At 35.8% G+C, this 21,783-nt stretch overlaps 1 protein-coding gene and 1 pseudogene across 1 annotated transcript; one reads left to right on the forward strand and one right to left on the reverse strand.

Annotated features, from left to right (window-relative positions):
* The window catches only part of LOC120090801, a 2,409-nt pseudogene extending 668 nt beyond the window's left edge, over positions 1 to 1,741 (reverse strand).
* Positions 1,742 to 12,328: 10,587 nt separating this feature from the next.
* On the forward strand, positions 12,329 to 20,157 carry LOC120090437 (cell division protein FtsZ homolog 2-1, chloroplastic-like). The gene is made up of 8 exons (XM_039048099.1): positions 12,329 to 12,579; positions 12,959 to 13,717; positions 15,687 to 15,986; positions 16,806 to 16,896; positions 17,798 to 17,922; positions 18,867 to 18,959; positions 19,431 to 19,496; positions 19,677 to 20,157. Exons 2-8 carry the CDS (start codon positions 13,055 to 13,057, stop codon positions 19,800 to 19,802), a joined length of 1,464 nt encoding a protein of 487 aa, XP_038904027.1. The 5' UTR covers positions 12,329 to 12,579; positions 12,959 to 13,054; the 3' UTR covers positions 19,803 to 20,157.
* The last annotated feature ends 1,626 nt before the right edge of the window (positions 20,158 to 21,783 follow it).

A 21,783-nucleotide genomic window follows, 5' to 3' on the forward strand; every position in this document is an offset into this window, starting at 1 on the left:
GATCTCTGCAGGTTATGATGAAAGGCCTCATGTCTTAGACAATAACGCAAAGATAAATAGCTTAACTTGGGGAAAAGGGTGGAAAATGAGTCCAAATCCACAACATTTTCATCACTGTCATCAAATGCTGCACCCCACAGCCGAAGCTTCTTCCACATTGATGCCTTTGCCATTTAGCTCAAAGATATCTAGATAACATCTTTTTAAATATAAAATTTCAAAGGTATCAGCCTCTAGGGTGAACTTCTCTAAACTGAGATTTTCAACAAAGATATCCTTCAACGGAGAGCTGCTAAGTTCCAGAGATTTTGACATCACGATGTCTGGGTTAATTAGAGCTAACTTTTCGAGCTTCAGACAAGCTGCGAGAAGAAGGTTCACCCCTAATACAGTTATGAAGACATTATTTAGTGGTAGAGATTTCAAGCAAGGGAACTTATGATACGTCGGTTCAATGGCACCTATTGGATTATTAGCCAATGTTAACGTTTCTAGTTCTTGTCGACCACACTTGACCAATTATATTGATATTTGGAGTAGTGCTCACATTATAGTATAGTCAACAGATTGTCTCTTGTATACATGAGCCAAGAAATCACTGAGGAAGCTAAGAATGCAGCTACATGATCCAGTCCCAGTGGTCTAAAGTATTGTCTGTTATAATAACTTCCAAGGACTTCGTTGATGGGTCATGAGGCACAGGCCAATCATTCGAGTTGAAGGTCAAAGAATCATTCGAGTTAAAGGTCAAAGAATGGAGGTGATTCCGCCAAGCCTCTCTAAATTTCTTACGAGCAACAATAACACAGACTCCTTAAGCTTGATATTTCTTACATCACCAATTGATCCAAAAGTTTAAGCTAGTGAGTAAAGACAAATTTAATTATGTATCACCTGCTCTGATACCATCTTAAATCATCAATTTACCCAAAAGCTTAAGATGGTGGATGAAGGCAGATTTAATTATATCTTCTAACACTCCCCTCACTTGTGGGACTGAAATATGTAGAATGGAATTTAATTATATAATCTAACACTCTCCTTACTTGTAGACTTGAAATATGGAGGAAACAGCGTTACAGGAGTTTGCTTAAGATGGTAGATGAAGGAAAATTTAATTATATCATCTAACACTCCCCTCACTTGTGGACCTGAAATATGTAGAAAAGCCAAACAAGTGGAAATTAATATAAATTGAGGAGGAAATAACATTACAGGACTTGGACACAAGATATCAAGAACCTACTTTAATACTATCTTAAATCACCAATTGATCAAAAAGTTTAAGCTAGTGGGTAAAAGTAAATTTAATTATATCATCTAACAATATTACCTTTAGGGATGGAAAATCATGATTCTAAGAGCTTTTCTCATAGAAACTGACCCATGATTTATAAGAAAGTTAGAAAAAAATCAAAATCTGAATTCGTCATAGGAAAATCCCCATTAAAGCAAGTGGAATTATCGACACAACCGATTGAAAGAAGGGACACTAAGTACTGCAAAGAAGATTTAAACTGTATTAGTTGAAGAATTAAAGTACTGCGTCAAAGAAAACCAGAAAAAGAGGCAAGATATACCAACTGAAAGGAGAAACTCGTTTGAAACTCTTCAATGACTAACTCTAAACCCCTTTTTCGACACAATAATTTACAAGATAAGGTCAATGAAGAGCAAAAAAATCTGCCTAAATTACCTCAATGCTAGAATAAGTACGATTTTGAAGAGAATCTGAAGCCATTGTTGGACGAATCAAACTGATAACCCGAAGTAGGAGAGCAATCTCCGAGAAAGATTATAAAAGCCACAGCCACAGGTAAGTGCGAAGTGTAACGGTCATGCTTGTCCAGAGCCTGTTGCCCATGGCCGCATGCCCAATCCAACCCCCTTCTAGCATACTTTCATTTTCCTATATTGTATTAGCTTAGTTAGCTTGCTTTCTTTACATCTTCATTGTAAGTGACCACTCGCCCTTTTGCATATGCAAGGGCGCCAGTTGGCTTTTTGTTCAGAATGCACTATATGGGGATAAGACTAACCATCACTTCCTCATACCCGGAGTAGTACTCTATAAAGCCGTTGTTGTTGCTTATTGCTTTATAGTCTACTACAATCTTTCTTTCTTTATTCACACTCACAAATCTTCTTACGAAAACCTTTTCTCTAAACCCGTTTTCCTAAAACCGTTTTCCCTAAAAACGGGGGTGGAGGTTGCAAGAGGCACTTGGTGTTGCCACCGCAGTCCGTATTCGAGTTGGCTGGCTTGTTCGTGAGCGGGAATAAGTGCCGGCACAATCGCTAAGAGAAGCTTCCGAAAGAGCGATTGGTGACAGTTGGTATCAGAGCCAGGTTGACTTATAGAGGGAAGATCAGTGATCATGTCGGCGACGAAGAACCTGAACAAGTCCCATGTGGACAGATTGGTAGAGATGGAAGAACAAATACTCTACCTAAGAGAGGTCCCAGATAATGTCCGTTTCCTTGAGAACTCGGCTACAAGAAGTTTGCCGAGAAAGCCGATGGAATTGATGCTGTGGTAGGCCGCCTAGACGGATTACCCGTCAGAGAATTGATGATGAGGGTAGAGACCCCTCGAGACCAAACAGTACGTCCGACAGCTTTGAACGAGCGATAGCTCCTCGGGCTCTGTTGCCCACATAGAGGAGCTGTCGAAGAGCTGGACAGCTCCAAAAAGCAATACTTCAGATGGTAACCGATTTATCTGAAGACTTTCGATCGGCCCTGGATGTCGTCAGAGCCGAGATAGCGAATGTGAGTGCTAGGTGAATCTCACCATCCGACGTAGGGAAACAAGCCCCACCTGGGGGAGCAATGGCAGTGAGCAGAATAAAATACCCAGAACCGAAACCCTTCTGTGGGGTGCGAGAAGCAAAGCCCTGGAAAATTTTATCTCGACCTTGAGCAATACTTCAAGGCGACGAACACAGTGACTGAAGAGTCGAATGATACAAATAGCACGATGAATCTAGTTGAAGGAGGGAAACTGGTGGTGGAGATCACGATTATTCAAGACATAATCAGGAAGGACGCTGCAGTCATTGAACTTGGGATAGATTGAAACATTAGAACTTCGTTCGCAGTCTTCCCGAAAATGTAGTCTGGCTCGAAGAGAACTTCAGAGAGCAAAGCTAATACAGGTAACATCGGGACTACGTAAACAGTTTGCAGACTCATAGTATCATATACGAGATTCTTCTGAAATAAGAGCAAAAAAAATAGGGGTAATAATTGCTTTGTGTAAGGGTGAACACACGGGGACAGAAATAATTATATATAGGTGAATGTTATGATCAGGATACCTCCCCTCCTGCCTATATGCGGCAAGCTTGAACGACTATACGACCTTAGCATTGACTACAAGATGTGAGGAAGCAATAAACTTTCAAATGGGGGAACAACAGAACAGCAAGCCGTTCAGACCTCTCCCAGACCTGGGGGAGGAGACAAGAACACAGGGGGGGACCGTAAATCATCCAACCGAGATCAGAAAAACAACTGGCGGGGCCGCCACAACAGCATAACAATACAATACAGATCGCCTGTTTCTTGTTTCATATGTAGAGGGCCACACAGGGCGGGCGAATGTCCAAATCGAACTGCGTTCAATGCTTTTCAAGCCACATTAGCCTCTACCTCCGAAAACAAGGCTGAACTAGAGGAGACGGTAACCGAGCCAGCGGCAGAAATTGAGAATCCCAGGATGGGGGCATTGAAATTCCTATCTGCACTCCAGAAGAATATGGGAAAGGCGACGGAGCCACTAGAGAAAGGTCTCATGTATGTGGACGCTTGGGTCAACCAAAGATCGGCCAAAACCACTTAGGTTGACTCTGGGGCTACCCATAACTTCATGGCTGAAACGAAAGCTCGCCGCCTGAACTTGAATTGGGAAAGAGATGCAGGGAAGATGAAAGCTGTGAATTCCGCAGCCTTACCGATTACGGGGATAACGAAGAGAACTCCAGTAAAATTAGGAGACTGGAAGGGCTTCGTTGATTCGTGATTGTCAAGATGGATGATTTCGATGTGGTACTGGGGATGGAATTCCTACTTGAACATAAAGTCATACCAGTGCCCCTCGCCAAATGCTTAGTCATTACCGGATCTACACCGACCGTAGTCCAAGCCAGTATCAAGCGGCCAAATGGGGTAGAAATAATCTCAGCCCTCCAATTGAAGAGGGGCCTGGCCTATAACGAACCCACGTTCATGGCCATCCCGATAAAATCAGTTGAGTCCACTGAAGAGGAGATCCCCCAAGATGTTCTATTTGTCTTGGAAGAGTATCGGGACGTCATGCCGAAAAGCTTGCCTAAGTCCTTACCCCCACGAAGGGGGATTGACCATGAGAGTGAGTTGTTGCCAGGGGCAAAGCCGCCTGCCAAGAATGCATTCGGATGGCCCCGCCAGAATTGGCTGAGCTTCAGAAACAGTTAGACGAGTTGTTAGATGTGGCTCAGTTCAGCTTCAATAGCCAGCAGAGTTCCGCGACCGGAAAAACGCCCTTCGAAGTGGTGTGCGGCAGACATCCACTCATGCCACACTTGGTGGACCACCCTTATGCAGGCAAAAGTCCTCAGGCACATAACTTCACTAAGAGTGGAGCAAAACCTCTGAGATAGCTCGCGCCTACTTAGAAAGAGCATCGAGGAGGATGAAGAAGTGGGCTGGTAAGAAGCGAAGGGCCCTTGAGTTTCAAGCTGGGGACAAGGTCCTGATCAAGCTACGACCGGAACAGTTTCGTTTCCGAGGCCAGAGAGACCAACGGCTAGTAAGAAAATATGAAGGTCCAGTGGAGGTAATTGAGAAGGTCGGGAGAACCTCATATATGGTTCAGTTACCCTCATGGATGAAGATCATCCTGTCATCCATGTGAGCATCCTGAAGCCCTATCACCCCGATCCCGAAGGGGAACAGCGAAACATGCTAAGGCGCCCACCGGTCACGATGAAGAGTTTTGCTGAGAAAAAAAGTTGCACAAATTCTGGACAAACGTACGCGCCGTATTGGAAGACCCAGACGAGAACTGACAGAGTTCTTAGTGAAATGGAAGGATCTCCCCGATGAAGAGATCAGTTGGAGCGGGCCGAAGATTTGAAGAAGGCAGCTCCAGCCATCGCAGGTTTTGAACAAGGTCGGTTGACGGGGACGTCAACCAATTAAGTGGGGAGAATGTAACGGTCATGCTTGTCCAGGGCCTGTTGCCCATGGCCGCATGCCCAATCCAACCCCCTTCTAGCATACTTTCATTTTCCTGTATTGTATTAGCTTAGTTAGCTTGCTTTCTTACATCTTCATTGTAAGTGACCACTCGCCCTTTTGCATATGCAAGGGCGCCAGTTGCTTTTTGTTCAGAATGCACTATATGGGGATAAGACTAACCATCACTTCCTCATACCCGGAGTAGTACTCTATAAAGCCGTTGTTGTTGCTTATTGCTTTATAGTCTACTACAATCTTTCTTTCTTTATTCACACTCACAAATCTTCTTACGAAAACCTTTTCTCTAAACCCGTTTTCTAAAACTGTTTTCCCTAAAACGGGGGTGGAGGTTGCAAGTGGCATTCGGTGTGCCCACGGCAGTCCGTATTCGAGTTGGCTGGCTTGTTCGTGAGCGGGAACAAGTGCCGCACAATCGCTAAGAGAAGCTTCCGAAAGAGCATTTGTGACACGAAGCGTAGAGGTCGTTTGAATGGGGGTAGCGAAACTTGGACCGAAGGAGACGAAAAGATTGGTGTACATGGGTTAGGTTGGATTATTGGATGTAGAGTATTTTTTGGACCAACTCAAAAATTCGAAAGTTATTGGCTACCAAATTATCCAAATAAAGTTTTAAACTCAATCCTTAAAATTTGGGTTAATTGAGTTGAGTTGTCGGGTTATAATTTTTATTTTTTATTTTTTTAATGAAAAATATGTAAATTTATATACAACACATGACTAATAACTAAAATCTCATAAAATTATGATGTTAAATACCAAATATCTATGATATTTATTATAACTTTAAACAAAGACAAATATCATAACAATTTTAAAAGAAAAATATTAAAAATTAATCAATACAAATAAATCAAACTTTAAACTAAAGAGGAATATATATATAATTCGGTTGGTTGGGTCAACCCAATTTTTTAGCCAACCCACAACCCAACTCAATCCAATAAAAATAGAAAAATTCAACTCAACCCAACCCTCACATTTTGGGTTGGGTAATCCAGGTTGTGGTTATTTGAACCCGAGATAAATATAGAGTTTTATATTTTTATTCTTTTTCTTTTTTTAGGGAATTTTGGCTCAGCGATATGGGTATTCAAAATTTAGATAACCCAAAAAAACCGATTAATCCAATCTTTAGGTTATCAACTCATTTGGATTGGGTGGGTCAAATAATTTTTTTAAAAAAAATTGAGTTGGGTTAGTTCAAGGTTCACCTAAATTAACCCAAACCAACCGGAACTTATTATTTACTTTGAAGGTGTATTTTTTTTACTTATGATACAATTATATACATATATTTATTTTTATTTATTTAATTTCTTTATTTTTAAAATTTTATTTTCTAACCATTCATAAAAATAGTTTTTCAACACTTTGGAAAGAATTTTTGCATTATATAAATTGAAATTGAGATGTTTGAAATGATTAAATTAAATTTCTACGTATTTGCTTAGAAGTTAAACAACATGCAACGGAAGTATCAAGGATCCATAAGCATTTTAATTCACTAATTTTGGCAAAAACTAAAGCATGTTGTTCATAAAAATGGGTTTTCAGAACATACCTTTGAAGAACTCTCCAAAAAAACCGTCTGTTCAGCTGCTGTCTTCACTGGATATCAAACGTGAACCACCTCAAAGCCTTCCCTACTATGCTCTTGGAGCTTTAGGCAGAGTTGTGGGACTCAAGAACAGCTTGTAGATGTGGAGAAACAAGGGAAGCTCACAGCAACAAGTTGAAGAAGACAACTTCTTCTTCACCGCGATTTTTCTCTCAAAATTCTGTATCCATCTCCTTCTCTAACAACTCCAACCTTCTTTATATATCAAGATGAACATGCAAAGAGATGGAGTGCATGACTTGCAGCTCATGCTTAGAGAATCAAGGTAGAGAAGATCATGATTTGTGTGTGAGCATAAAGATATCATAATGGAGAAAAACATTTTTCCACTTTGTGCCATGCAAAACGATTTTTTCATTTTCCTTTTTAAAACAAAAAATGGCTTTTAAATCATTTTAGTTTAAAAAAATGATTTTCTTAAATTAATTTAATATCAAATATTAAATTATTTTTTGCACAATAATCATCTTTATATATTTAAATCATATTTAAATATTTATTCTCTTGTTCCGTTTAATTTGAACGTTTTAATTTAATTTCTCAAGCTACCCTAAAGCGTACCCATTTACGAACTAGTAGGGGACCTCACGAACCTACAGATCATGGGCTCCAACGATCCGAGATTAATCGGCTAAACTTATTAGACCAATCTAACCCCATTCATTAACTAATGGGTGATTCCACTAAAGCCCATAGTTGAATTCCCTATATATATTATGTTCACTCGATATAACAATGATTAGTAAGTTAACCCTTCACAGGTTACTCATAATAATGGTTGAGTCGAATCTCTGTTTTACCCCCGAAATTACCTATTGTTCTTTAAGTTCCACTGATATTGATTTGTGATCCAAACAACAAATCGAATCCCTCTCAAGCTAATGAGAGGGTGAGGCCTCTTGTTCAAGACTTAGAATCAGCATTTGAAGGGAACAACCTCTCTACTAACCCTAATCGGTTAGGAGTGAATTCCCTCTTGCACCCTCTGTTCCCAACTATTCATCCGATCTTATCCCAAAATGATAAGCTTATTGAGTAGAGGCAATTGGTCTACTCTCACCGTTTGCAGATCAAAGGATAATCCCGAATGAATAGGAGTTCATAGTTAGCTCAGGATTAAGGTTAAGTTACCTAGGTCATCGCTTTGAAATCGTCTGTCTTAAACAGTAAACAGCGTTATAAAGTAAGAGTGACAAGTTTCGTGGTCCGATATTTCACAAAACTCATTTGCACAGGACATCCCCACTCCTCATGTCTCAACATGCACAAATTAGGATCACTTCCGTATGTAGCACTTTACAACACTTTGTAATAACTACATAGTAGGCTGCATTCAATAGTGTTACCAAAATAAGGTACCCAACCTTATTCATATACTATAGATCATTTTGACTATTTACTCAAACCTGGTCCACTTGTATGTCTCCACATAAAGTTCAAGTACTCATATAGTCAAAGGACTTAGGTTTATTGGATTTCTAAAAAACAATATATTCAACAACAACTTTATTGAATTCTCAGAATAAGTTATAATGTTTACAACCCACGAGTTTTAGGACATAAAACCCAACTTATTTTTAGAATAAAAATTTAAATAAAATGACCAGAGTAACCCGAACCAATCCAACCCAAATATTTCATGATTAGGTCGATATAGATTCATTTTTTAATAAGGGTTATTTGAGTTGAAAAAATTTACAACCCAAATAATTGGGTTAGGTCTAAAAAGTACTTCAACCCAATCCACAAACACTCTTAGTCACCAACATGAGTTGAGTTGGTATAATATACCAACTCAATGTTTGGCTCACTAATTTTAAATACTGGTGAAGTTGAGTTAGTATACTTTATAACTCACCCTAACTCATCATTCTTCCGATATCTTCAATGGCTCCACTTATCGGCCATTATCGACGAGTATTGCTGTTATGCTATGAGAACCAACTCTGGGCTTCTACAACCACTCCGATAACCAACTCCGACGACCACTTTCGCTCGATCAATTCTAGCTTCTGCCACCACCTCCGATGACAACTTCAGTGATCCATCTCTAACGACCACCTTCATGTGACCAACTCCGAAAATCAATTTCAAACTCCGATAACCACCTCTGAGAACAAACTTCGATGATCAACTCTGACAAACCATCTTCATAGGCTCTGACAATCACTTTCGACTACAAAACTCTAACAGAAATCACCTTTGATGATCAACTTTGATGACCACCTTCAAGGAGCAACTGCAACGACCAATTTCAGGGTTCGACACCCACCTCCGACGATAAACTTCGACAACCAACTCCAATACCAGCTTCATGAGGCCAACTTCAGGCTCCAACAACCACCTTCAACTACAATCTCCGGCGAAAATCATCTTGATTAATCAACTTCAATAACCACCGTCATGCGACCAACTTCGAACTCCGAAAACCACTTCCAACGATAAAAAATTGACAACCAACTCCAATACCATCTTCATGTGACCAACTTCAAGCTTCGACAACCATCTACGATTACAAACTCCAACAAAATCATCTTCTATAATCAACTTCACAAACTACTTCTGACTATTACAAGACTTATGATTGTTAAAGTATGTTGTAGGGTTGTCGATTATATGTAGAAAGTTGTAAAATATATTTTTATTCAATTGCATTCACATACTCAAATGAGTATTAAAAATATTTGGAAAAAATATGTATTTAGTTGAAAAGTATGCAACATATAACAAAAAAAAAAAAAAAAAAAACCATAAAATTGAAATTTTGTATGGAACATTTTTCTAGCAAGAATTAGTGAAAATTAGATATTTGTTTTCTCTCCAAATTTGAGGGAATTGAAAGTGAATTATTGAAGAAATATTGTGACATTCTTGGCTGCTAAGATGATGGGGAGATTTAATTTAAAAAAAAAATCATAACAGAGTAAAAATACTGAGCAACAACAGGAAGAAGAAGAAGATGATGGTGATGAAATTCATGGAGTAAAAATTAGGAATCAAAAGTTTTAATTTCTCTTTGGTTTCTCATTTTATTCAATCATATTTCTATAATGAATGTATTAGGTTAATTATTGTTCATTACCCAAAAAAAAATAATAATAAAGAACAAATTTAAAAATTAAAAGAAAAAATTTGCAACCCATATTTTATTCAAATAAAAGATGAGTAGAATCATTAAATAAAAAAGTTTTAAAATAAAAACAGTAGTAATCATAAAAAGCAGATTATTTAGAGTTATAAAAACTATATCAGATACTCCAGACATATGAACTCAATTCTGCACTCCAAACACAAACATAAGAACTCATACTAAATAACTCTACACCCTAAACATAGACATATGAACTTCACAGAAATACGAATTTCAGACATCATATTTTAACTCAGCGTCCTAAACAACTCCTTAATTTTTTAATATATCGGAGTTTTAGATTTGAGAGATTACTCAATTAAAAATTTTTGATTTTTTTTATTTTTTATCTATAATATTTGATTAAACAAACATAAAACTCGTATTATCAATTTCGATAGAGGTTGGATAATAATTTCACTTTAAAATTTTAATTTCTTCAAATAAACCCTAAACTAAACTTAAATAAGTATTGCAACTTTTACTCCATATTTACTTTTTGTTAATTAATCTAATAATTTAACAAAAAAACAATGCGAGAGTATTTTCTATAAATTTAGAAATTTCAATAATATCAAATTTGATAAAAATTGAACTCTGATTACAATTAATCATTGATAACATTGTCAAAACTCAAATTTAAAATTTTAACAAAAGAAAACAACTTTTATAAATTGAAAAAAAACCATTTATATGCTTAATAATTCATTGGAAGCATGTTAAAATATTTTTAATAACAAATTTTCAAACATGAAAATTTATCAAAGGGTAAAAGATTATTTATTTATTTATTTATTTTTAATCAGGAAAATCTTTACACCAAAGCCCATAATTTCTAAATCTCCTAGCCCTATTAGCTATTCATTAGCCAAAGCATTGTTTTTTCAATTTACAAAAGAGAAAAAAATATCCTGAAAATTTTTGGCAAGCTTCCAGGCTCCTTCCGGAGGTTCATAGACGAAGTTCAAATAATCTTAATATATTGCTTTAATATCTCTAGTGAAGTCACGACAAATTATTCCAATTCCTCTGATCGAAGAATTTTTCTTTCATACAGCATCAATATTCACTTTAATTTTACCTTCATTTAGTTTAATCCATTCCATGTTAGAGAGAGAAATTATAGTCTTCGAAATTTCTAAATTTGATATGTACGAATTGTTTCTTAATGTTGGATCAGATTCTGATTTCAGTATTTACGATGGGCTTGCCATAGATGACCGTGTTTCTATCATACCTTCTATTAGACCATATTGCCTAGCATGTAATGGCAATCAGAGCTAATTTATCATGGAAAAATCTTGTAGAGATATGAATCCATCTATCAATAAGATTGAGATTAAAGTCTTCAAAGACACACGGACAATCCAAAATCAAGTTCCAAATGGTGATAATTATCAAAGTCTGGGGTGCAATTTAATGAAAGTAAACATTTAAGATAAAATTGAAATTGATACCACTTACCAAATTTAGAGATTTCTCTTTTTCAAAATAATTTTAAATCTTAGATCATTAAACTATCGATTAACCTACATGTTTATCTGGGTTTTAGGTTCATTTGTATAAACTTTTATAAACTTTAATAGGTCATAATAATTTTTCAATTTTGTGTTTAATTACTTCTATAACTTTAGAAAGTGTCCAATAGATAGAAGTACCAAAAATGTCAACGATAGGAACAAAAAATGAGATCATTTCAAATCTTTGGAGCTAAGATATAAGTTTGAAAATCGGGGACAAAATGCAACTTAACTCATACCAAAAGTGTGACATTTTTTTTTGTGACATTTGATTAATTTTTTTTGAAAGGAGAAAAATATAAACATATACCATTAAACTCTAGTGGTTGTATAAATTAAAACTCTAGATAAAAATTGTATCCATTTAATCCTTGAACTTTTTCAAGTATATTAATTTACACCCTCCATTGTGTTTTTAGAAAAAAAAAACATCATGCAAGACTTATGATGACATCAATTAAAACTGTAAACTATCATAAGTATATCAATTTAGTTATCACATAAGATTTTCTCTAAAACTCATCAATACATCAACTATAATCATCCATTTTTTGAAATTGATATTTGAAAAAGTATGCATATGCGTCATTCATAACAAAGAGTCTAAATTGATTCACTTATGAAAATTTAGATTTTTATTGATACAAATTATAAATATATCTTAGAAAATAGAATAAATGATGAATGAGTTAGGAGTATGACGTCAATTTTTCTTAGAGGTCGAAAGTTGAGTCGCGAATGGAATCATCCAGGTGGAAGGAGCTCCAAAATCCGGGCCTTCAAAATTTTTGAGCCCAAATGTGAGTTGCAATCTCTTGGTTATTACGACATTTTCTTCAATCCATTTCTGCTTTTTAGCATTGTGTGTACCCACACATCGCCTTCCTCCTAAAAGCCAGTGGTCAATTTTTCTACCTTCTTCTTCACATGATTTTTGTTGCCTTTCTGAAGATTTTCTTATAATGGCGAAAAGAATCTAAGCTAACCAACACGCCCTCACTCCCCCACCATTTCCATTTCAGACTCCAACTACAACTCAAATGCTTCATATTCTGCACTTTTCCCCGGTACATTTATCTTGAATTCAGTTGCATTTCTCAAATTTTTGCATTCCTTTGTTGTCGATAAGACTCTTATTATTGTGATGAATGGGTAGCTCACGTTGGTTTGATTCCATTTTTATTTCGTTTCGTACTCGCGTAGAGCTTTCTGTTACTAAATTGCAGTGACTTGTAGTTTTTCTCTCTCGAGTATTTTTTTTTTTTTTTTTTTTTTGGGGTGTTAATAATTTATGTTTTGTGCGCTACAGACACAATTTGATTGTATATTTGCTATATTGTACAATTCCCAGGACTGTTTTAATTTCTTTTTGATGCCTTTCAAGTCAAAATAGATAATTCCAGTGGTTCAATTGCTTTCAATTGATTATTTGGTCTTTGCGAACAGGCATTGGAAGAGAGGTTTGTGTTGGAGTTGGAATTTTAAACCGTTAAGGATTTTTTCTCATCAGTGAACTTTAGAATTTAGATTGACCATTCTGTGATGGCAAGTTATACGTCCATACATTTTGCTCTTTCTGATGGTCGAAATCCAGTTGGCGTATTAAATGTTCTTGGAGGAAGAGTGTCAATTACAAATGCCAATTTCTTAGGAAGATTTGGCTGTATTAAAATGCACGAAGAAGGGAGTGGGTTTTTGGGTGTTGGCCAAAAGTTAACTCTGCGTAAATTCAAATGTGCCTCCGCCTCCCATTCTCACAGTGTCAGCTCATATCCAAATAGAGACCCTTTTCTTGAACTACACCCTGAAGTTTCAATGCTTAGAGGGGATGGGAATAATATGTTGAGTAGCCCAAGACAGGATAGTTCAATTGAAAGTAACACAGAGAGTTTGGGAGACACGATCAGTCCAAGTAATTATGGTGAAGCAAAGATTAAAGTTATTGGTGTAGGAGGTGGTGGGTCAAATGCAGTCAATCGTATGATAGAGAGTTCAATGAAAGGCGTGGAGTTCTGGGTTGTCAATACGGATGTTCAAGCTTTGAGAATGTCCCCTGTGCAATCCGAGAACTGTCTTCAAATTGGTCGAGAGCTTACGAGGGGTCTTGGAGCTGGTGGGAATCCAGAGATTGGAATGAATGCTGCCAATGAGAGCAAGGAAGCTATTGAAGCGGCGCTTTACGGAGCAGACATGGTTTTTGTCACTGTAAGTTCACGTTCACTTGGCTATTTAGCTCCCTGTAGAATACCAATACGTTTAAGGTTTGATCACCAATCATGGTTGTTTGTGTTAATGCGAACAGCTTTCTTTTTCAATGAACTTATCTGAACTGAAATGATATATTTGACTGATGATTGAAGCATCTCAATGTGGAAATAATTTTATATGAGCTCCAGAAAGCCGATGTGGTTTTTCAAGTCTTTTTCTTCATAATGCACTACGTTTCAATGGATTTTGATGAGAATGGCACACAATGTCAAAGTTTGGGCCTTATTGATTATGAATCAAGGGAAAAGTTTATCCAAAAACAACAACCATTCATTATTATGTTTTTGGAGTATTTATGTCTGGCTAATACTTATTCTCATATTGTCATTAAAGACTTCCAAAATACCATTAATTTTTTAAATCTAGCTACTTGATAATAGTTAGTCTTATCATTCGCAATTATTTCTTAATCATTCATAACTTGTGGGTTTGAGCTTGATTTTGATTACCGATATTCGTCGTGCAAACTATTTCTACGAATCTCAGAATTTAATTTAACCATTTTGAGTACTTAAGGGTAACCGTCGGCCCCTTTGATAAAAATCATCATTGGCTGAATTTCATTTATCTTGACAGGTGGATTACTTTTTCTTTAGGAACTGGACCTATAGAAATCTTTTTCCATTGTTTCTCTTCTCCTAACATATCTGTTTAGTTTATGCTGTTTTGCCTTTATTACTGAACGCATGGTGCGTATTGCACCACATACTTATTCTTTGATAATTTGCAGTATAGATAATATTGACGGCCTAGTAAACACAGATTCTTGGGAAAGAGTTAGTTTATTGAATACTACAATAATTTGCAATATGCAGCGTATGCTTGTAAAACATGGCTGATGATCACATGAAGAGGACTAGGAGCAAGAAAGAAAATTTTCATAGGTGCACTTAATGATGAAATCCACCATGCTTGGAATTTGTCCTTCACATGCACTACATAAGCCATTTTACCTTCAAAATTTGTTCTTTTTTTAATGTTTTTCATAGTTTCTCATTGTAGGAAAACCATAGATGCATGGCATACTATAATCTTAAAACTTGTATTCTCAGATGTCACCAGATTTTGAGAATGATATGCAAGCCTTGCATGCTCTTAATTTATTGAGAAAATACCTTTTTGATCCCTAGGTTTTGAGTCTAGTTTCTATTTCATCCCTAGGATTTCAAATGTTACATATTTAATCCTTAAGTTTTAAGTTTTGTTTCAATTTAGTCCCTGAGTTTCAAAATGTTATAATTTTACCCTTGAGATTTGAGTTTTGTTTCAATCTGGTCCCTAAGTTTCAAGATTTATATTTTTAACCCCAAATTTTCATTATATAGTCACTTTCAATCATTATTGTCAATTTCTATTAATTAATTAAAAATAATTATGAGTGAAATTTTAAATTTAATTTTAAAAGTGAAAAAAAATAGTAAAACTTAATTAATTATAATTCTTTTAATTCTTTTTAATTTGTTAACATAAATTAACACTAAAGACGGAAAATAAGTATTTAGTGAATAATTGAAATTAAAAGTGTAAATCTTAAAACATAGGGACCAAATTGAAGCAAAACTCAAATGTCAAGAGTAAAATTGTAATACTTTCAAATGTAGGGACTAAATTGAAATCAAACTCAAAACTTAAGGACTAAATGTGTAACATTTTGAAACCTAGGGACTAAATAGAAACTAGACCCAAAACCTAGGGGACCAAAAATGTATTTTTCCCTGATTAATTTTCGTCAAGGAAGCTTTCAATATCTTGCTTCATGAAGACTAAGAAATAAAAAAATCATTCTTATTGATTAATGAAACATTCCGTTGAATTGATAATAAATTTAATTGTGGAAGTGCTAAAGCATGAGATGTATTTGATATATTTTTCTGACTGGAGGGGAATTGTCTGTCTTTATTTGTAGGCTGGAATGGGTGGAGGGACTGGAACTGGTGGTGTTCCTGTTATTGCAAGTATTGCCAAGTCAATGGGTATATTGACAGTTGGTATTGTTACGACTCCATTCTCTTTTGAAGGTCGAAGAAGGACAGTTCAAGCCCAGGAAGGAATTGCTGCTTTGAGAGGCAATGTTGATACGCTTATAGTCATTCCGAATGACAAGCTGTTAACTGCTGTTACCCAATCCACAGCCGTGACAGAAGCATTTAACCTAGCTGATGATATTCTTCGGCAAGGTGTCCGTGGCATCTCTGACATAATTATGGTATGTAATTATTAAGAAAGTTTAACAAGATGTTCTCGTTTTAATCATTCTTTTACATCAAGCCAGGATCCATGTCAAAGGCTTTCTCCTTCGAAAATTTGAGAACATGAAATATTTTCAAATGTGAAAATGCTGGTTAGATTTGAAGTGAACCTGAAATAACACGCACCATTTGATTGCCTAAGTTAGACTCTACATTTATTTATTTAGATAAGAAACAATTTCATTCATGCATGAAATTACATAAAGGATATAATATCCATGATGATTACAAAAATCATTCCCAATTGATCATAAAGGAAGCGTTAGTATATGAAGCAAAAAGATTTGAACTCGATTTGAACTCTTACACCAAGAAGTAGCGTAAGAAAATTTGTTTGTGAAATATTGACAGAAAGTGGTCGGTGGCAAGAAATTCTGTTTGAAAAATATTGCTTTGTTCATGTTTGTGAAGCTATAAAAATTTAAAGAATTATTACTGGAATGTTTAAAACTCTTTTGGATGATGCCTACATAAACGTCAGTGCCATTTCTAAAATTACTGAAATAGTTAAATTCTGATCTTTTAGTAAGAAAAGATGACAAATTATTTGTGTGTGGAAAGTTATTTCAGACAATGTCACAATGCTTATCCATTTTCAAAACATCGCGCAAAGTACATATATATTGTAATTCTTACAATGCTCCTGGAATGCCCTAGTCTTGTATTCCAAGTTCTGAGGGTATAACATGCTAATTTTTCTTTTAAATTTACTTTTATTTATTTATTTTTTAAATATTAAGTTGCTCTGGTTCATAACGGTAGCCTGTACCATTCAGATACCAGGACTCGTCAATGTAGATTTTGCTGATGTCCGAGCTATCATGGCAAATGCCGGTTCTTCGTTGATGGGGATAGGAACTGCAACTGGTAAGACCAGCAATTTGTTTCAAGTTTCTGGAATCTTTAGTATTTGTCTTATTAGGGAAAAAAAAATCTTCTGTATTTGAAGGCTTAGACAGCCAGATTTCTTTGCTTTTGACTGCAGACTGAATTTTATTGCTGCAATGAGTTATGATGCAATTTTTATTTGAAAATGTCATTTTTCAAATCACCCTGAATTGATCTTGTGGTCATTAAAGGCAATGAAAAAAACCAAAGGGTTTAGAGGTAATAGCTTCAAGCGATGGTGGCCATATCCCTTGAGATTTAATATCTGATTCGTTTTCTTGACAATCAAGGTTACATGATTGTTCCGTAAAATTGGTCGAGATATGCCCAAGTGACATGCACAACAGTAAGAGAAAACTATTTTGGGGTAAAATTAGGTAATACTTCTCTACTGTATACCTTTTGTAATTAGATACAGGGCCATATACCTGTAAATGAGATATTGGCTATTTAAAGTTTGTAGCTTCTAGTAATTATTATTAAGGAGAGTGTTGTTACTGAGAACTCAGCTAATCATTAAGGGGGTGCTTGAGAGGTAAGTGCTTGGGATGTTTGGATTGGAGATGTTCTTCAGGGTTACATGTTCAATCTCCACGTCGAAAATTTAATAATTTTAAACTCTTGTTGTCTCTTGAACCTGGCACTGGGATGGGCTAAGTCCTTCTAGAGAGAGATTAGTGACCATGAATATTATACGAAGAGTCATACCTTTGATACTTGGGCTATCCAAAAAAGATAAACCACAAAGCTGGGAAAAGGGCGTAGGGATTGTCGGTCAGGTGGTGCCTGCATGTTTAATTTATTTCCCTGGACATAAATGCATATTCTGGCTACTTCCTCAAATGTTGGTTTAACCAGGTTGGTGCTTATATTGGTGTAGGGAAGACTAGGGCAAGAGATGCTGCTTTAAATGCCATCCAATCACCATTACTTGATATTGGTATAGAGAGGGCCACTGGTATTGTATGGAACATTACCGGAGGGACCGATCTGACCTTATTTGAGGTACAAATTCATCCTTGTTTCTCTCTCTCTCTCTCCCTCTTTCGTTTTCTTTCTTCTTTTCCTGTATTATTGTTTAGTATCAGACAATGAATAGATTGGATTAACTTCGTCCACTGCCTAAAACTAATAAAGAAGACTCTTCATGTCCTCTCATTGTTAAATTTATGGTTCCTATCGGTGCAAATCCACTCACCTCGATTTTCACTTTTGGATGACAAAGAATTATCAGGTGGCAATCAATGCTTGACCGTTAAGCAATTGTAATCCTTGCACCTCAAAGTTGTTCCTCACTTAAAGACAGGAAATGGGAGTGTAGAATTAGAAACTACTGGTGGATAATTTTTTTCTTCGCATCTCTTGTTTGTTTACAACTGTTCTCAACTGTCATGGTCTTGTTTATCTAAAACCCTTGATATCATTATCAACCATACTATTCTTTCTAAATTAATTTATTGCTCTTTAGCTTGAAGGTTGATGTGTTATCTTGTAAAATTTATGGGGCACTGCAAATGTTCTTAATCTCAATTTGCAGAACTTTATGAAGATACTGCATCTCCAATGGAGGTGTAAGTACGTTAGTTTGGATTGCTTTCGGCTGAAACCAACTCCGAGCCAACATATTAGTTTGAGGCTTAAAACTCAGTGCTTATATATATATATATATATATATATAAACGAATGAATGATTGTGCAACAAAAACTAACCACCAAAATAACTAAAACCGAACTGAATCAACAAAATGTATCAAAACCGTGACAAAGATAGTAGAACCCGATGCACTTCAGTAAGCTTTATCGGGTTTCAGCTTGCATTCCAAATCCCCAGTTCTGATTGTGTAGATGAATAGCCAATATTCAACAGCTCCGATTCTCCAAAAACAACATGATGCTTCTTTAATATGCTTCAGCTGTTACTTCTATTTACAAATGTGCTAATCACACAGGTAAATGCTGCTGCAGAGGTCATATATGATCTTGTAGACCCATCTGCCAATCTAATATTTGGAGCCGTTATAGATCCATCAATCAGTGGACAAGTAAGTTGTTTTAAACTCTGGCTAGTTACGACATCTGCAGTTCTACCATAAATAAGGCCACACAGTTGACTGCATTTTTTGGAATATATTGGATAGGGTATAACATAACATCTTTGAATAATTGAATTGAAGTAAGTCGATTCACCTGGTTGAAGTGATGAGATCAACTTTATGGCTAATATCTTTTTATCTTGAAGAATAATGGATATGAAGCAGTTCCATCATGGTTTCAACTTTTCTCGATGTTGTCAAAATTTCTTCTGACATTTTTTTTTCTGCTCTGCAAGTCTCGATGATATTGGTTTTGCCTGCCTAAATTCTATATTAATAAATGTCAGTTTGTAGATATTGATTTATCCCGAAAAGAAAAAAACTAGGCAATTTCAGAATTATATTGGTGGGATTAGATTATACGTCATAGAATGTCAACAACAATGGAGACGGAATAAACTTCCTTGGTTTGTTCTACAGGTTAGTATAACTCTGATAGCTACTGGATTTAAACGCCAAGAAGACAGTGATGGGAGGCCCTTCCAGGTACACGTGCCTCTGTCTCTCACTTTGATCAGTCCCGAAAACGTTTTGAAAAGTATATTAAAGACCAACCAAGCCAACCCATGCTTCAACCTTTCACAAAACTTGAGAGTTGAACTTACTTGAAATCTGCTACCATTTCGTTGCTTGTAGTTTGTCTTATGGCCCAGCGTATACGTGCAGGTGAGTCAGCAGGCACGGGGAGAAACCGCGGGAATAAATCGAGGTCCTTCTTTCGCTGATGGTGGTCTTGTTGAAATCCCCGAGTTTCTGAAAAAGAAAGGTCGATCACGCTATCCTCGAGCTTAAAACTCTCCATTTTTTCAGCTACTCTACACTGCTTTCCCTTCCAAGTACTACTACACTTTTGCCTGAGGTAGGTTGTAGATTTCTACTTCCCATTGTTTGAAAGTAGTGTGGTAGTGTAAATACATATTTGGAATTGTAGCTGCCCAAAATGTAAGATCAAAGGTTTCTCCTTTGTAGTTTGAGAGCCTTGTTTTAACTGCAATGGAAAATACGCTTAATGGAGTTGTACAGTTTGCAATGAGGTACCTCTAGTTGAAACTGACCTTTCTATTGTTGAATTTGTTGATTCTCATTGTGTTAACTTCTTGAGAGGGAGCATTATTTTTAAAGCTTAATGGCTGTTATGTTGAGGTCATGAAGTGGTTGTTGATCTTTCTTTTGAAAATGAATGGTATCAGTTGAAAATAAGTAGCTTCCTGATACCCAGGTTTAGAAACTAGCAATAGTGTTTGTAAGCTTAATTTTCATTAAATGTAGTGCAGAGAAAATTTTACATCTGCATAGATTATTATTGTAAATTTTAAACTAGACTTAATTTCCAAGATTAAGGGTCTTTTAATAACAGTTTTATTTTTTAAACTTATGCTTGTTTTCTCCCAATTTTAGTATATAAATTTCAGATTCTTTAAAGAAACGCGTAAATTCTTAGTCAAACTTACATAAATAAGTTTTTGAAAACTATTTTAAAACATAACTTGATTTTCTAAAACATAGATAGAAAATGAATGATAAAACAAAGAAACTTATAAATGGGAATGATGTTTATAAGCTTAATTTTTAAAAATAAAGAGAATGGTTATCAAACGGAGCTTAAAATATGCATTTTTAAAAGTTCCAATTGAAATAAATATATTAGGAACCAAAATGAAACTAACCCAGGCTAAATATTATGGTTGTGGGATTTTGTTTTTTTTGTTTTTTTTTTTTTACAAGCAAGAGTTTAAGGTATAGATGAACCTTTAATCTTCAGGGATGAAATGCATCTCAACTAATTCTCACTTTGACCATCGTCATGTGAAAAAACTTTTAGAAAATGATGGAATACTTTAATAATAGTTAGATATTAGTATTTTGAAAAGGAAAATTAATCTCGTCCTAAATATAATTCAACTAGTAAAATATATATTCAAAATTTGAATCTCCACACCATACTCTCCCTCATTATTAGGTCGGTTCAGCCCAACCAACTCAAAAAAGTGAAGGTCCAAATTCATGCCTAAGAACCTGTTTGGATTTAGATCAAGCTAACCAAACCTTCAATGTTCAAGTCGGCTTAACCTTTGAACTGTTGATTGGATCAAAGTTTGAGTTGAACATCAATCGGCTCATTGATTTAGGTCGAGCTAGGACTGGAATTGAGCCGACTTTTGAACTTGGAACCCATTGATGAAGCTGACGTACATTGTTTCACTAATTTAAGTGTTTGAATATTCAAAATCCAAATGGGAAGTGGGTGGAGAGTAAAACTATGGGCTTGTTTTGAAGGGGAAATGGGGAAATTGTGAAATGGCAACAAATCGGAATTCAGAAGTGGGTGAAGCGTCTCTTCGATCGTGTCGTTAGTGGCTGTCTTTCCCTTGCGTGCGTATGAGACACATGTCGGTGTCCTCAACCCCCATCCATCCCATCATACTCCCTCCATTGTCCTTCTTTCTTTCTCTCTGTTTTTTTTTTTTTTTTTTAACTTCCCACTTGTACTTTGATTATACATCTTTGTTGCACAACGATATTCAGAAAATATAATATGATGATAATAAATAAAATAAAATAACAAAATATAAGAAATTAGGTAAATATATGAAAATATAAATTTTCTCCCAAACATTTAGATTTCTCATCAATCTCGTCACCTCTTTACAAAAACCACAAAAGCTAACTATTTATAAAACTTGTGGCAATGTGAAGGACACATGATCCTTTTTTTTGAGATGGGCATCTATTTATTATAATATTTATAATATTTCCCTCTAGATATTCATTA

This window comes from Benincasa hispida, chromosome 11 (assembly GCF_009727055.1).
Source record: "Benincasa hispida cultivar B227 chromosome 11, ASM972705v1, whole genome shotgun sequence".
In the NCBI taxonomy this organism is placed as follows: domain Eukaryota; kingdom Viridiplantae; phylum Streptophyta; class Magnoliopsida; order Cucurbitales; family Cucurbitaceae; genus Benincasa; species Benincasa hispida.

What these genes read in the sequence shown, in the direction of transcription:
- LOC120090437 (XM_039048099.1), top strand. Translation starts at nt 13,055, where the DNA reads ATGGCAAGTTATACGTCCATACATTTTGCTCTTTCTGATGGTCGAAAT. An exon ending in CAGACATGGTTTTTGTCACT is followed by an intron (nt 13,718 to 15,686) that starts GTAAGTTCACGT and finishes CTTTATTTGTAG; the next exon opens with GCTGGAATGGGTGGAGGGAC. An exon ending in CCGATCTGACCTTATTTGAG is followed by an intron (nt 17,923 to 18,866) that starts GTACAAATTCAT and finishes CTAATCACACAG; the next exon opens with GTAAATGCTGCTGCAGAGGT.